The following is a 14,504-nucleotide window of genomic DNA, read 5'->3' as shown; positions in this document are numbered from 1 at the left end:
GAAACATAGTTTGCTGTCAAAAGTGATCAATGGTCCCAAGATCTTCAACATTTTAGTAAAAATTAAATTTTGCAACAAGTATGGAATTTCAAATGGTCTGAATTCAATAAATTGAAAAGAATAGGGTCCAGGAAAGATGGTAACTTCTGTTGTAAGGTGCCCGGTGTAAGAGTCAAGTCAATTAATGCAACTATATGTGACCTTCATTGTGACATTGAGCAGACAAAATTTTACATTTTAGAGGCTCTTCTTACACTGCCATCTTGGGTTCTGTTTTGTAGGATCTATGGGAGATCTGTTTTGTAACAGATTGTAATGGATCCAATTGACTAATAATGAGTCGTGAATCCATATGGGTCTGTTAAGTTTCCATCAAGTGTCTGTTATTCACCTGGTACAGCAGACTAAGCTATTCTGCCCACCAGGGGCAACGGGAACCTGACAGAACAAGAGAGTGACCGTCAGAAAACAATGGCCTATATTAATTATTCAATTTATGACAAGTTTTGGCATAAAATGTGCCCACAAAAAGTAGCCAACCATGACATGCAACAAATTGGTGATGCAATTTGCAACTTTTCTCGTCACTTGTCAAATTTGGAGAATTGCAAATGTTGCCGTGGTCTCCAATGAAACGTAATTTAGGCCACATCTATTTAGAAAAATACGTGAAAATGGCAGAAATTTTGGTGCAAATTTACACCTGCTCATCACAGACGTAGGTTTGATTTCCTGACAGTTAAAAAGGAGTGTGCACTTTTTACTAAATTTGGTGCAAACCACTCAAACTGTCTACTTTACTGAGATTGGCATTAAATATGCCAGTGAAAGTAAATATGGGCCAATGTCTTGATATACAAAGTTGAACTCAACTATAAGGCCTCATGCACACGACCGTAGCCGTGTGCACGGCCGTGATTTTCGGGTCGGCCGGCTGCGGACTGTCAGCGGACTGTCAGCCGCAGGCCGCCCGCACATGCACATGGCCGCGGCCATTGTTTTCAATGAGCCCGGACCGCAGAACCGGGCCGTAATAAGACATGCCCGTTCTTTCTGCGGTTCGGGCTCCCGGGCCGTGCACGGACCGCAAAAACTACGGTCGTGTGCACGGCCCCATAGAAAAGAATGGGGCCGCAATTCTCCCGTGGATTTTCGGGGGAATTGCGGCCGCAAAAACACGGTCGTGTGCATGAGGCCTAAGAAATATATAATATAGGTCCGTCAATACACAGAATAACTTGGAATACTGGGTGCAACAAACAGTAAAGAAATTTCTTAAAAATATTAATGTTTATAGTACTTGTTGTACACTACTAGCTGGATACAAAATAAATTGAGCAGTGATTTTTTAACATCATCCCAGGAGTAAAATGTCAATTCATTCCATTTGATATCCTTTTGGACATGCACTTTGGTTACGAAGGTCGTGTTGTTAAACTCCTCACTAGAAGAGAAGCCACAGAAAGGGATATAGCGCAATAAAGCTTATATAAGCCAAGTTACCTATTTCAGGGTTTTATTCATACTCACAAACAAGCAATAAAATCAGCATATAATCCCATAAAATCCATGTGGCAATACAGATAAAAACACCCAACTCAAGTTTCGCCTTGAACTTCAGCTTTTGGCAGCTGCCACAAAAATTGGAGGTCTCTCATTTTACATTATAGGGACAATTTGTTTTTGGAAAATAAGAAAAAATCTGATGTTGATTAGTTTCAAACCCATAGCCCCAGTTCTGCAAGGCAGATAGGATTTATATTAATAAACCAATTAACGCTTATTTATAATAACTATAATGACAGTAATGTCGTTTCGACAATGAACCTGCATGTTGTTGCCATTGGCCAGATGGTTAACATACCAGACAGGTGGCAGCCTACAGGAGGTATGCACATTGGTTTTATATAAATGTAAATACATTTAAAGATTTCCTTGTGGTAAAATACATGTTCTTCAACTTAATTCCTTTATAAAAAAAAAAAAAAGAATAAATAAATAAAAAAAAGGTTTGTGTATAATACATGTATTATTTCTACACAGATTCGCCCAGTAAGCAATACTTTCAAAGACCATTTAATAATTATTTGGAAAATACACATAGTTTATATAGACAGCATTTGATATAGTATGAACCAATACCATTTACGTCCGGTTCATATCTGCGTTGGAGGCTCCATTAGAGGCCTCCATCACAGATCTGGCCCAAATACCAGAAACAATAGCAATAACCACGGCGGGTGTCACTGGTGTCCGTGGTTCAACGGACCCGGCGCTTCTGGTATTTTCATTGTTCTGTTCCTCTGACTGAGCAGAACAATGGAAAGATTGATGCAGATGTGAACGAAGCCTAAGAATGTTTAATTCTAAGAATGTAGATGAATAGTTCACTGTTTATAGTACAACTGAGCCACGAGGTTCTGTGTGCCTTCTACTATGGTGAGATTGAATGGACTGGCTAAACTTTGCTGAATCTAAGAAAGGTATAATATATATAAGTATTTATATAATGATTTGTGCTCTGCTTACAAACTAATATAGATTTTCTTTTTCCTGTCTTGTAGGTTTTCTTTTAGTTGCCTGCCACGCGTTAGAAAACACAACGGACGCAATTACAGTTAGTGGTAAGTAAACTTTAAAAAGAACTTGCCACATATATCTTATATGTACACATATGCTCTTTATGTTTGCGTATCAAGCCCAAGAGGGTATATATATATATCACATAGGCAGACCATGTGGCTGCTGTCGGGCCCATGGAGAGAGGGGTCCTGGTTGGTCCCATTCCCTTTGTTACTAACTGGCGAGAACCTGTTCATAATGGTAGCCACAACGCTCTGCCGAATCCGTCGCACAATGGATACCATCGGTACTTACAATAGTGTCCATTGAGTTCCGGCATAGCTTCCAATATTTTGACGGGAAGAATTGCGCTACATGGAATTCTTCCACTCAAATTCTCTGCGGCTCCCAACGGAGGCTCCAAGCAGAGTCTCTGACGGCAGTGCGAACATAGCCTAAGAGATTTGCATAAAAAGTTAAGCAAATGCCCAACAAATCAGTGCCTAAACTTTTTGTTTACACCAGTTTTTATACATGAGACAAACTTTATCTATATGCGACTATATGTCATATTGTATGACATAGGTGTTCTGCAGAGTTTTAGGAACACTTTCCTTAATTGAGATCTATATTCTGTTTCTCAAGAATTCACAGCATTGGGCACAAAAAGCACATTAGGCTACACAAAAAGTTTTTGAGATTTTCATATTCTCTCTCTTTCGTTACTTGATAATTAATGTCAATCTGACAAAGCCAAGAGCAAGAAAGTCAATTTTGCCCAATCGATTTTTTGACTCTTTTTCTTTCTGTTGAGGGTACCAGGAAAGAATTTTTATATGTAAATTCTCCAAAAAGTATTGGTTAAAACAGTCAATATCATCCATCTTATAGTCACCCTGACAGGGTAAAAGTGATGTCCTTGACATACACCCCTCCCCTCATTCAGTATGATAGAGATATTACATAAAGACGTGCTAAAAGTGGACAAAGTCTTAAAGATTATTGAACACCATTATACAGTCTATACGTAGAATTCATGTAAATTAGTTGGGTAACATTGTTATTGTTTATCTTGTATTGATCATGTGTTACAGCTTTTATTACAGTCCAGAAATCCTTTCACAATTCTGCAGGCTTCAAAGCTGAAATCTCTCAGCAATCCTCCATGTCTATTTAGAGATAGTTCTGGTAATTTTTGCTTTTTGGAAAATGTTGTCTTTACACCAAGCACTGAAGAGTAATCTGCATTATAGGAGCTTAGCTGAGCAGTTAGCAACGCATCTGTCTACAAACTTGTCCACTGTTTCCAGTCGTAACCAGCAGAATTTTGAATGCAGCTCTTTACTATAAAACTGTCTTTTTTACAAAAAGAGTACAAGATAAGTAATACAATGTATTCGCAAAGTTACTCAACTTTTTCTATAGATTGTATTTACTGTATATGTAAACTGTAAAACATGTGAACATACCCTTTAAATTTAGCCTTTAAATGGTAGCCCTAAATGAAATTAAGACTACAATACGTGATGGTAGTAAGTAGATGTCGAGAATTCTGATAGGAGGATATGATAACATAAATAGTGAGAGGACAATGAGGAAAACCAGAAAAGAAAAGTTAGGTTGACGAAGATCAGAATGTACTGTATATTGCAAAAAAATAAAGGTGCACTCAGTGCACAACCCATACATAGTGTTATGGCCTCTTTGGTGTTCTTTGAATGTTTGTGTCATGCACCGCCCCCTCAGACCCTGCACTAAGTATAAAACAATATCCGCTAACCTGCATTGTTTGAATGACAAACCTGAAATTCTCTAGTTTCCCTCTTATCTCCTTTTCACATTCTGTTGGTGCACAATTTTCTTCTCAGAAAGGGTTAAAGATAAAGACACCGCAGATTCTAACCTGTAAACTCACAGAGCAAATAACGACAGCTCGCTTGAAAGGTGCACTCTCATGTGAGATAGTTCACGTGTGTGTTTAACCAGCCTGATCTGCAAGCTGTTCCCAGACAAGATTTTATGAGGAGTTTTCCCATTTGGAGCACACATTGTAACCATGTAGTTCCGTATTGATGTTCCAGCTGTATGGAACAAGATGATCCTGTCTTCTAAATGGGGAAAATTTCGGTTTGAAAAAACACGCTGATTTACTTACAGATATTTATGGAAATTTCTAACATATCTAATCGCAACTAACAGGACAGGTCAAAGTCACATACTATACCGACCTATTACACCTTAAATAGTATACATATAGACGTGTAACAATCGAACTATGGCTACTTTCCACTGAGACAAACACAATCCTTACCTTTCCCCATAGAACACGAGATAATGGTGTTCACTACTCAGGGGATCTGTGGAATGAGAGATGTGAAGAGTTGACATTAAATATGGTGTGCCTCCGCATGGTGCTCCATACGGCTCTGTATTACTGATCTATTCTTCCCTAGAAGCAAAGCATAATACCATGTTTAATGGAGCTTCCCATGAAATCAGAGGCATACAGATATACAGTAAAGCCCCATAGAAGTCTATGGGTGTCATATATTACGGATACGTACAAGTCGGAGGTTGTACAGAGCCCTTAACCTGAGTACAACATGAACTTACTGCTCCATTTTTGCAACATACGAGTATAATAGAATTATACACTGATTCAACTTGGAAAAATAAATTTGGATGGATTTATTATGCTAATAAATGATGTGAAAGTTAGGTCTTTTTCAGGGCTCATTTCACAGATTTGTATTCTTATTATGCCTATTCTGTACTCTAGATATTACCAGCTTTAAGATGGGGAGAAAGGTGTACCAGCTACATGCAGTGAAGTGTTCATGACAGAGAGTGACCCATCAACATCTAAGGTTATTCTAGTACTGAAAGAACTACATGGGATGGGTAAGGGATAACCCACTGACATCGAGGATCTGTACCAGAGTGTAGCACTCTTCATAATATAGAGTTCTAATTTATATTAAAAAAAATACATATAGCATTCATATACTTTTGTATTTGCACTGTATTTAATTCTGTCCCCTTAAAGTTGTTTTCAGGGATTATGGCTATATAGTGTAAGGGATTGTTGAAAGGGTTCTCTGGGACTATAATATTTAAGGCCGATCCTTAGGATCAGCAGAGGTCCCGGTGTTTGCACCTTCACTATCAAACATTGATGGCCTATCCTAAGGATAGGCCATCTTTGCTGAAGTCCCAGAGAACCTCGTAAATATGTTGTTCATCTCTACAAGCAGCCGTATAGATATAGCTCCCTATGAACATATCTAGAGTATCTTGTGTAGGTACACCTTCTACTGTATATGGTCGAGCCCACATTCCACATCCACAGTCCATGTTTAGAACAGTGCTATAAGCAAGTATGATTAGAACATGAACACAGACAGTGTTCGAAACGCGTAGGCTCTTAATATATGCCACTCTGACACCACCTTGTTATTGCGTTCCTTTTTACTATTTTTCTATGTCAATAAAAGTGGGAACATCGATTCCCTTTTATCACCAAACTACGCTGGATCATACCTCCTTTTTCTTCATTAGAACATGTGCTCCATTACTTGAACCCTGTATGTATCATTCTTGCCAACTCTCCCAGGAAGGTATGGGAGACTCCCAGAAAAAGGGAGGACATCACAGACTCCCGAGAGCAGGTACATTTCACAGGTGCCCCACATCCTCTAAAATACACTCAACTCTCTCTGTTCCTACAGTCCTCTTTGCACTGTCTGTATTTAGAGGGTCTGTATTTTTTAGGGGGCCTGTATTTATTTAGGGTGTCTTTATTCATACTGGGGTGTGATTAATGGGGTCATATGCAGTATTTGCTATTTAAATGCCGTAGTTGGGCAGTGTGCTGCTTAATACACCACTTTTCAGAATCTTTCAATTCTTGAAAGTTGTCAAATATGATATATATCAAACAACAGAACCCCTCCATTGAGTGGCATTATGGTCGCAAATGGGAACCACCAAATAGTCAAGACATACAGTACATACAAAGTGACACGGCGTAGGATTATAAAGATATATTTAGCATTTGCTGCTATGTTTTCCCATTGGCAAGAAAACATTTTATGACTAGTTTGTGGGTACCAGAACAATTTCTAATAAGTGAATCGGCTTTTTATTCTAATTATAGTTTCCCCTGTAATTTATCAGGTCGCCTTTCTCCTTTCTGCAATCTTTCTTATCCCAGATAATCCTCTGGCTAAACTGATTGGAGGAATGAAGTGCAGTCAGTTGTTGCAAAGGAAATCATGTCTGAGAATTTCATAGAGAATGGGATGTGTCGTTGCTTTATATGAGACAGGGGGAATTTCCAATGCTCTTTTTAAAACTGTTGGTTTGTTATAGATGGGTGATTCTGAATCAAATGCTCATAATAACTCTCATACCTATGACCTGACCTGCACTCGTCAGTCAACGCTATTCAGTACCAAAAAAAAAAAATAGGATTTAAGAAAATTAAATAATATGGGGAGCCATGACAGGATATACATTTTTACAGTCATTTATTCTAAAATATGTTTACAAAAATTATGTTTGCTGACATTACATTTAAAATACAATGAATATATGAAAACAGAAAAATTTTGAATTTAATTTCCTCTATATTATGTAAATGCTATTGTTCTCAGTTATCTGTTATTGAAAGCTATTCATTGATGTCCTCAGATTTAGAGTGCAGTCACACGTGGCGTATTTGCCTGGTAACTTTACAATGTAATCCTTTACTAGACAGATTTCTCAATTTTTTGCGTACAGAATATCTTTCCCATAGGATTACATTGTAAAGTTTCTCTCAACTTGATTTTACGCCTCGGAAATACGAGGTCAAATGCCACGTGTGACTGCACTCTAAAGGTGTAAACTCAGTACCTGAATCTCAAAATAGCAACCATTTATTTATCGTAATCACATTATCTGATATAAAAGAATTGTCAGAAGTTTTACAGAATGTTGTTGGTCATCATTGAAGAGGAATTCTTATAAAAAATTGACTCAGATTTTGTACTTACTGTAATAGATTATCTCCCTTTAGATTAGTATCTTCCTTTACATAAGTATTAAGTCAAAGCTTCATTCTAGGTCAGTGGTCTACAACCCATGGATTTGCATCTGTTGGGAAACTACATGCCGCAGCATGCAATGTCAGCAAGAGCTTCAGCGATTTCTACATATCATCATACCATACCAGTATCACCTGTCCCTTAGACCTTGTATCATGTCATAGGGTCAAGCTACACAGGTTGGGGGGGGGGGGAGCAATGTTATAGGGTGATAAATCTTGTAAACATATTGTATGTCCCCATGATCCTTCATAGATTATCATGTGTGATCATGGATATAATGACCAACAATCATTCATTCCAGTAGTCACAACCTCTTCTTTTTTCGTTCTTTGTAGAACATTAGCACCCCTTACTTGGTGTATTTCCTCCTACAGTTCCTTGGGGCCTCATTCACATCTCATTAAAACCAACCAAGTCTTTGTCATCACTATCAGTGAAAAATGAAATACTTCACATGACTGACAAAGATTGCTAAAACATTATTGAATCACACCGATTAGTATCACCTGCTGCCAAAAAGTTCACACAATGATATATTATCCATCACCCATACCTGATCGGGGTCCATTCTAGCTTTTTTGCTGCCTGAGGCGACAATTGAAATGGCGCCACCCTCCCCCCCAGCCTGTTCTACATTACTAGCAGCCTCACAAAAAATAAATCATACCACCCATCATCTCGCTGCAGATCATACAGTGACTACATTACTGATTAGAGGCAGAATAAACATTTACATTAAGTGACTCACCGGTGACGTCTCAGATTCTAGTTGTTCTTTTTCTCTTTTCTTCTCCATCTGGTCCAGGCCTCTATGATGACTTCCCCCGGCCACAGCACATTTGTGCCGTTTTCTGCTCAGCTGTCTTCAGCTTCTCACTTTTCAAACATTTCTGCACCTATAAACAAAGATACAGTTCTTATGGTGCCACACACAACGCCCCTAAATATAATAGTTCCATACACTGCACCTCTAATTATAATAGTACCATACACTATGTCCCATACACACGCACACACACACACACACACACACACACACGCACACACACACACGCACACACACAAACACACACACACACACGCACACACACAGTGCTCCCTGTAGATAGTGCCCCACATAGAGCCCCCTTTAGACAGTGCCCCACATAGGGCCCCCTGTAGATACTGCCCCATAGAGCCCCTGTAGATAGCCCCCTGTAGATAGTGCTCCACATATAGCAACCACCCCCTGTAGATAGTGCTTCACATATAGCCCCCACACCCTGTAGATAGTGCTGCACATATAGCATGGCAGGGCAAGTCATTCTGTTGCGCTGATTGGCAGGCTGCCTAACCCTGTCATTCAATGACGCAAGAATAGTCCCGCCATTCAGAGCTTATGGATGTAATTGTATCGGAGTCCTATAGACGCAGGTACAATTATAGTGCAGGAGGGGGTGGCGGCGGCTGGTTTCAGTGGTGCCACCGCCCCCTCAGAGAGGCAGCAGGGCGCCACCTGAGGCGAGATGCTCATCTCGCCTCATCGACGGTGCGGCCCTGTACCTGACCCAGACACAAAATGGGAAAAATATCAGGCCCCTCTTGCCCAAGATGCTACACCACCCCTGCTGATTTTTGGCATATGCTATGGTGGTACCAGGCACTACAGATTTTTTTTAGCTCAAGTAGTAAACAATTTTCTATGCTGGTTTCAAGATACCCCTTAATATGTCTATTTGGTCTCCTAGATGAGGAGGAATTGCAACATCATGTCGAAATCAAATGGAGCACCTGTCATAGGCACTCCATATGCTGACATATGGTGCACCATGCCACCCCATTTATGGAATTATTCCTTATGATGGAAATGCGCCTACGGGAGAATAACTCCATAATACGGCATCCGATGGAGCATGCCACAATTTTCCCTCTGTTTGAAATTATATAGAGGCCCAAACATATAGAGGCCCAATACGCTTCTATGGTTCCCCTATTACAGCTCCAAACAACTTTTAGAAGGTATGGAGCAATAATGTGGCCATGTGCATGAGGCTAAAGACAAACACTTTTTTTACTGAGGAAAGCCATTGCCTTCAAATGGGTTAAATCTAGGCCTCACTACCTAAAAACCCATTTGTGCATCTCAATGATCATAATTCATCTTCCCAGGTGATCATAACGATAAATGTCCAGTGTAAAAGCACGAATCAATAAATGATAAAACTTTAATTTATTATTGATTGAAATTACTCATTTATACATCAGTACGTTGTCACTAGGCTCAAAGTTGCATTAGGAAAAGGCGGCATATGTACAATAATGGCAATGATAAAAATGTCCATCCAATGATCTTAATGACTTATGAAACTATCAATCCTTTATGGGCTTTTGGGTCTTCTGCCCCCAATATAAGAGTTCCATTGCTTCTCATTGCTGTGTGGTGGAAGATGTGACAACTTTTCTTACCGCATTTCATGCACAGAGTAGTGGTTGTCACATTTTTCGCTTACAAGCCATTTTAACCCCTACAGACTTATATCTTGAGGGGACATTAATCTGTAATGTGGAACTGCGGGAGACATTTAACAGGAGTTAGTCTGAGCTACTACTTGGAGGCTGCTTCGAAAAGATATTCAATAAGCTTCATACAGGCGTAATCTTGACTCCATATTTGTAATTCAGTATGGGGGTCCCTACAAATTATTCACTCTAAAAGTATGAATGTAAACAAGGAATAATTGGCAGTCATATGCTGCGGTAATAATGACAGCAGGTTTTTTAACTACTATAATGTTTAATGAATTAATATGAAGTCACCTTTTTTTTTTACTCCCGTGCTAAGAAAACCCGGGAGCTCAGAGGTTTTGTATAAGATCCTTTAAAAGACATGACTAATGACCTTAAGCCTATTTGATGTGGTCACAAGTGGAAAATTGGGAAGTAATTGTCTTGGATCAAAGCAAACAATCTGTCCCATCTATGATCAAAGTGAATAAATGGCTCAGATATAGTAAATATTCCATAGAATTGTACAAAAACATCCAGTTCAAAGAATTTCCCATTCAATTATTGGTATGTAGATTCTTAACAATATTGTACTAAATCTATAACATCGTAGGAAGTTTCTGCCAATCTTTATGAGATGTTCAGGAGCATGTGGATAGACTTTTTAATAGATTTCCGCCATTATGTATTGTTAAAATCTGAAAGGTAGATCTGCAAAAAATAAATATTTTTGGTGCTGTGTTTTACTGATCCGCCAAGAAAATCTTCGTGCCTTGAACATCCACAACCGGGCTTTGATATTTGGATGTACTTTAGACAGTTCTACTGGTTAAAGTCATACCTTGCATTCTCCTTTCAAAGCCATTATTTTAATCTGTATAAAGACACGTCCAAAGTGCAGAGCCCTATAAAGTTTCCATAATTGTGAGGCACGTTCCAGTGCCATTTTTATTAAATATAGCTTGGCAACTACATTAGATAAGATAATCTATCAATGCTTTCCTCTGGTGCTGGAAATCTCAGGAGTTCAGTAGGCTGTGCTCCTCGATATTTGCTACCGATGCCTAACTTTTTGGATTCCTGTGTTGTAACTTTTTTGGTTGTCATATTCCTTTTATTATGCTGTTATTCATATATAGTATCTTTATGGAGTTAATTGGTATTTATTCTTAGTCTATTGATGTATTCCCACCAGGAGAGTAGTCTAATGCTCTATAAATGCAGGCTGTATGTGTTTATTTTTAGATATTTTTTTTTAACATACAACAAATTTATTTGGCTTAAAGACAGAGGTGTAACTTGAAGCTACTGGTCCAGGGCCCTCACCTACCATGTGCCATTTACAATACTGTTGTCTTCTTATGTGGAAGAGTGGCCATCTCTCAGACACGAGGGCCTTGGTGCAACTGCTACTTCTGCCAGTCTCTGCTTATAGAATAATAGTTAAACTTACTTAGAGGGGTTGTCCAATCCATTTTTCCTATCCCTCCTGGTACCCCCAGCTGTTATCACCTTCCACATTGCTTGTAGGCTTTCAAGACATCTACTGAAATTTATGGGCGACCATGTGATACATTATCTTACCAAGCCCTCCAGTGAGAGATGGATGAGCTACGATGTCCCTATGCTCAAATAGGGAACATGGACAGGGGATTCTTACTATCATTGCTCCCTTTATCAGTGCTCCAATAATATAGCAAGGGAGCTGTAAAATGTGCTATCTTCTCTATTTGCCTTTCAGCAAAATACTCAGTGCTTTATGACTCCCTGTAACCTATGCCCCATTCATAAAATACAGGCTGCTGTAAATGGCCAACTCTAGACTGCTGATGGATTTGAAAAATACTTGAATTTCCATAGAGCCAAGTATCTTACCCCACCATCTATAGATAAAGCGAGGAATTCTTGCAATAAGAATATATTAACTGGTATTCGGAACGCACACTGTATATTTACGGTGGCTGTTTCCTGGTCCTTAAAACCCACGTCATAGTATAGCTACCATGCAGGCTTAAGCTGGGATACTGGATAGGAGAAAAAAGCGATTTCACTGCCTCTGTTGTCTCTGCTTTCACATACACAGCGCTCAGTGAGCATGGTGTACAGAATAAAGGTAGTGGAAAAGTTATAGTGGAAAGGTATAGTGTGAAAATAAAATATTGAAACAATAAAGTCCCTGAATGGTCTTTCTGACCTTTGAGGGACAGACCATAATAATAAAAAATAAAAGTTAAAAAAAATATAAATAAAAATTGCACATAAAATACCTCCCCCAAAAAAACGCTCTCCCCACAAATCTTTGTCATAAACCTAGCCCTGACCCAATTACCCTGAAATAGACATTTAATACACAATATTTTAAAATTCACAGTAGACAACGATGATTGCAAATAAAAAGTCTATTTTAGGACAATACTGTATTATTAACAGAAAAAAATTAGCTAAAATGTAAAAAAAAACAACATATTTTTGATAAGAAAGGAAACCTTCATGGCTCAGGAAAAAAAGGGCACAAAAATGATGTCACTAGCCCAAGAAATAAAAAAATTAAATCCATTTAACTAACGGGTGCTAAAATTGGCTAAACGTTCTCTGGACCTGAACCGGTTAAGAAATTTCTACTCCTGCATATTCATACTTCTGAGTAAATTTCAGTAAAACTGAATTATGTCTCTCAAGCAACTAAGAGAACACAGTGGTGAACAAATTGTTAAAATGTAAAAAGTAACATCCTAAAGCTTTTACTCATGCTTATTTAACCTCTTCCCCACCAACTAAGGCGACCACCATTAATGGGTGTGTTGCTTGACATAAGGTATACAGGTGATATCGCTGCCAAGGCTCCGATGGCTTCTCTGGCACAGATAACATTGCACTCGCATAATGGGTTAGATCTTTTGCCATTCGGATTTTTGTGGCCTAATGCTTCCTTTAAGTTTTCAGGGCGGCATAATCACAGGTGACGTGCCTCCACACATACACACTCTGCTATCACAGACTTCATTCATAAACCTCAGCTCAAGGGTTGAAGTCAGGAGTCAGGAGTTGAAACCTGAAACTCCCAACCGTTCTGTGTTTCCGATTATACGGCGCCTGCCTAAGAAAAAAGGTTTTCACATTCACCCTCCTCTTTAATAAATATGCAGAAATAGGAGAAATTAAAATAAAAACTGGATAAGCCTCAGTATTCTTCATACAGCCTCCCCGGAGAGAGGGGGATGGTTATAAATGCAAAATTTCCAACCTTCTACTCGGCCCATGCATTAAGGTGATACAAGGGAGGCATGTATTCTTGTTTGTAGTTGAATTATTTTCCAGAGGGTTCAAAGAGAGTTTCATTAACAGCACGGCTTGTTTGCTCAGCGTGATGTTGAAAGTAGGCCATGTCTTTTGGAAGATTTGTCTGCAAATACGTCTGCTGCCAGAAAAATAAATAGGTTGTTTTTTAAGGTTTGGGGGCATCCTATGCCGGAGAGTTAAAAGGGCAGCCCTTGGAACCTAAAGGTTTATTGATAAACAAGCAGGACTTTATTTTGGGTTTTCTTTTTATCCATTAATATTTCAAATGGGAATCATAGGGTGAAGAGATTTGGAACCACCTTGTTCACCCAGTCAGTATTTTTCTTACTTTCTATAAAATCTCAAATGCTTGATTTTTCAGCTTGTATAATAAGGGTGTATACAGAAAAGACAGCCTTAGGATTTCACCTTACCTGGAGAACTGGTCCTACAGATATTCTGGGAAGCTAGTGGTTCAGCACATGACCTGTGTATTACTTGACTTGGTCACCGATCATAATGATTCAGATCTCTTGGTATGAGTATCGGACTGTAGTTCCTTGGTCGAAGCAGCAAAATGATTAGTGTCGGTCCATCCTCCATTTGTACAGAACTGAGCTGAGCCTGCTCCATACACTGCAGGTGTCAGCTGTATGTTACAGCTGACACCTCGCACTAACAGCTATGAACAGATAGAGCTCTGATTCGGGCCATTTTACTACTTAGATGCTGCAGTCAATAGTGACCGCAGCATTTAAGCGGTTAGAAAGAAGGGGGCCCCCCACGACGCGATTGTGAGGTGCTGGTGGTTGTCATGGCAGCCCGGGGGGGCCTAATGAATGTATTCCTCTGGCAGGGCTTAGCAGGATCCAGTAAAAATGAGAACATACTACAATACATTTGGTACAATGTATTGTACCAGCGATCGGATAATTGCTGGTTCAAATCCCCTGGCGGGACTAATAAAAAAAATTAAAAAAATAGTTAAAATAAAGTCTTTAGTAGTGTACAAAAAATAAAAAAATATTAAAAGTTAAAAAAAAAAACTTTTCCCATTTTCCCTCTAAAGTAATGTAAAAAATAAAAAAA

The 14,504-nt window shown here is 39.0% G+C and overlaps 1 protein-coding gene across 1 annotated transcript in view; it reads left to right on the top strand.

Annotated features, from left to right (window-relative positions):
- The window catches only part of TGFA (transforming growth factor alpha), a 55,653-nt gene that overhangs the window by 24,433 nt on the left and 16,716 nt on the right, over positions 1-14,504 (top strand). The window contains exon 2 of the mRNA XM_075858514.1: positions 2,565-2,624. Coding sequence (XP_075714629.1) covers positions 2,565-2,624 — 60 coding nt within the window. The remainder of the gene's footprint in view (positions 1-2,564; positions 2,625-14,504) is intronic.

The sequence above is a fragment of the Rhinoderma darwinii genome, chromosome 3 (genome assembly GCF_050947455.1).
Source record: "Rhinoderma darwinii isolate aRhiDar2 chromosome 3, aRhiDar2.hap1, whole genome shotgun sequence".
NCBI lineage: Eukaryota > Metazoa > Chordata > Amphibia > Anura > Rhinodermatidae > Rhinoderma > Rhinoderma darwinii.
The sequence above is the reverse complement of the archived record's forward strand: the minus strand, read 5'-3'. Positions and strand labels throughout refer to the sequence as shown.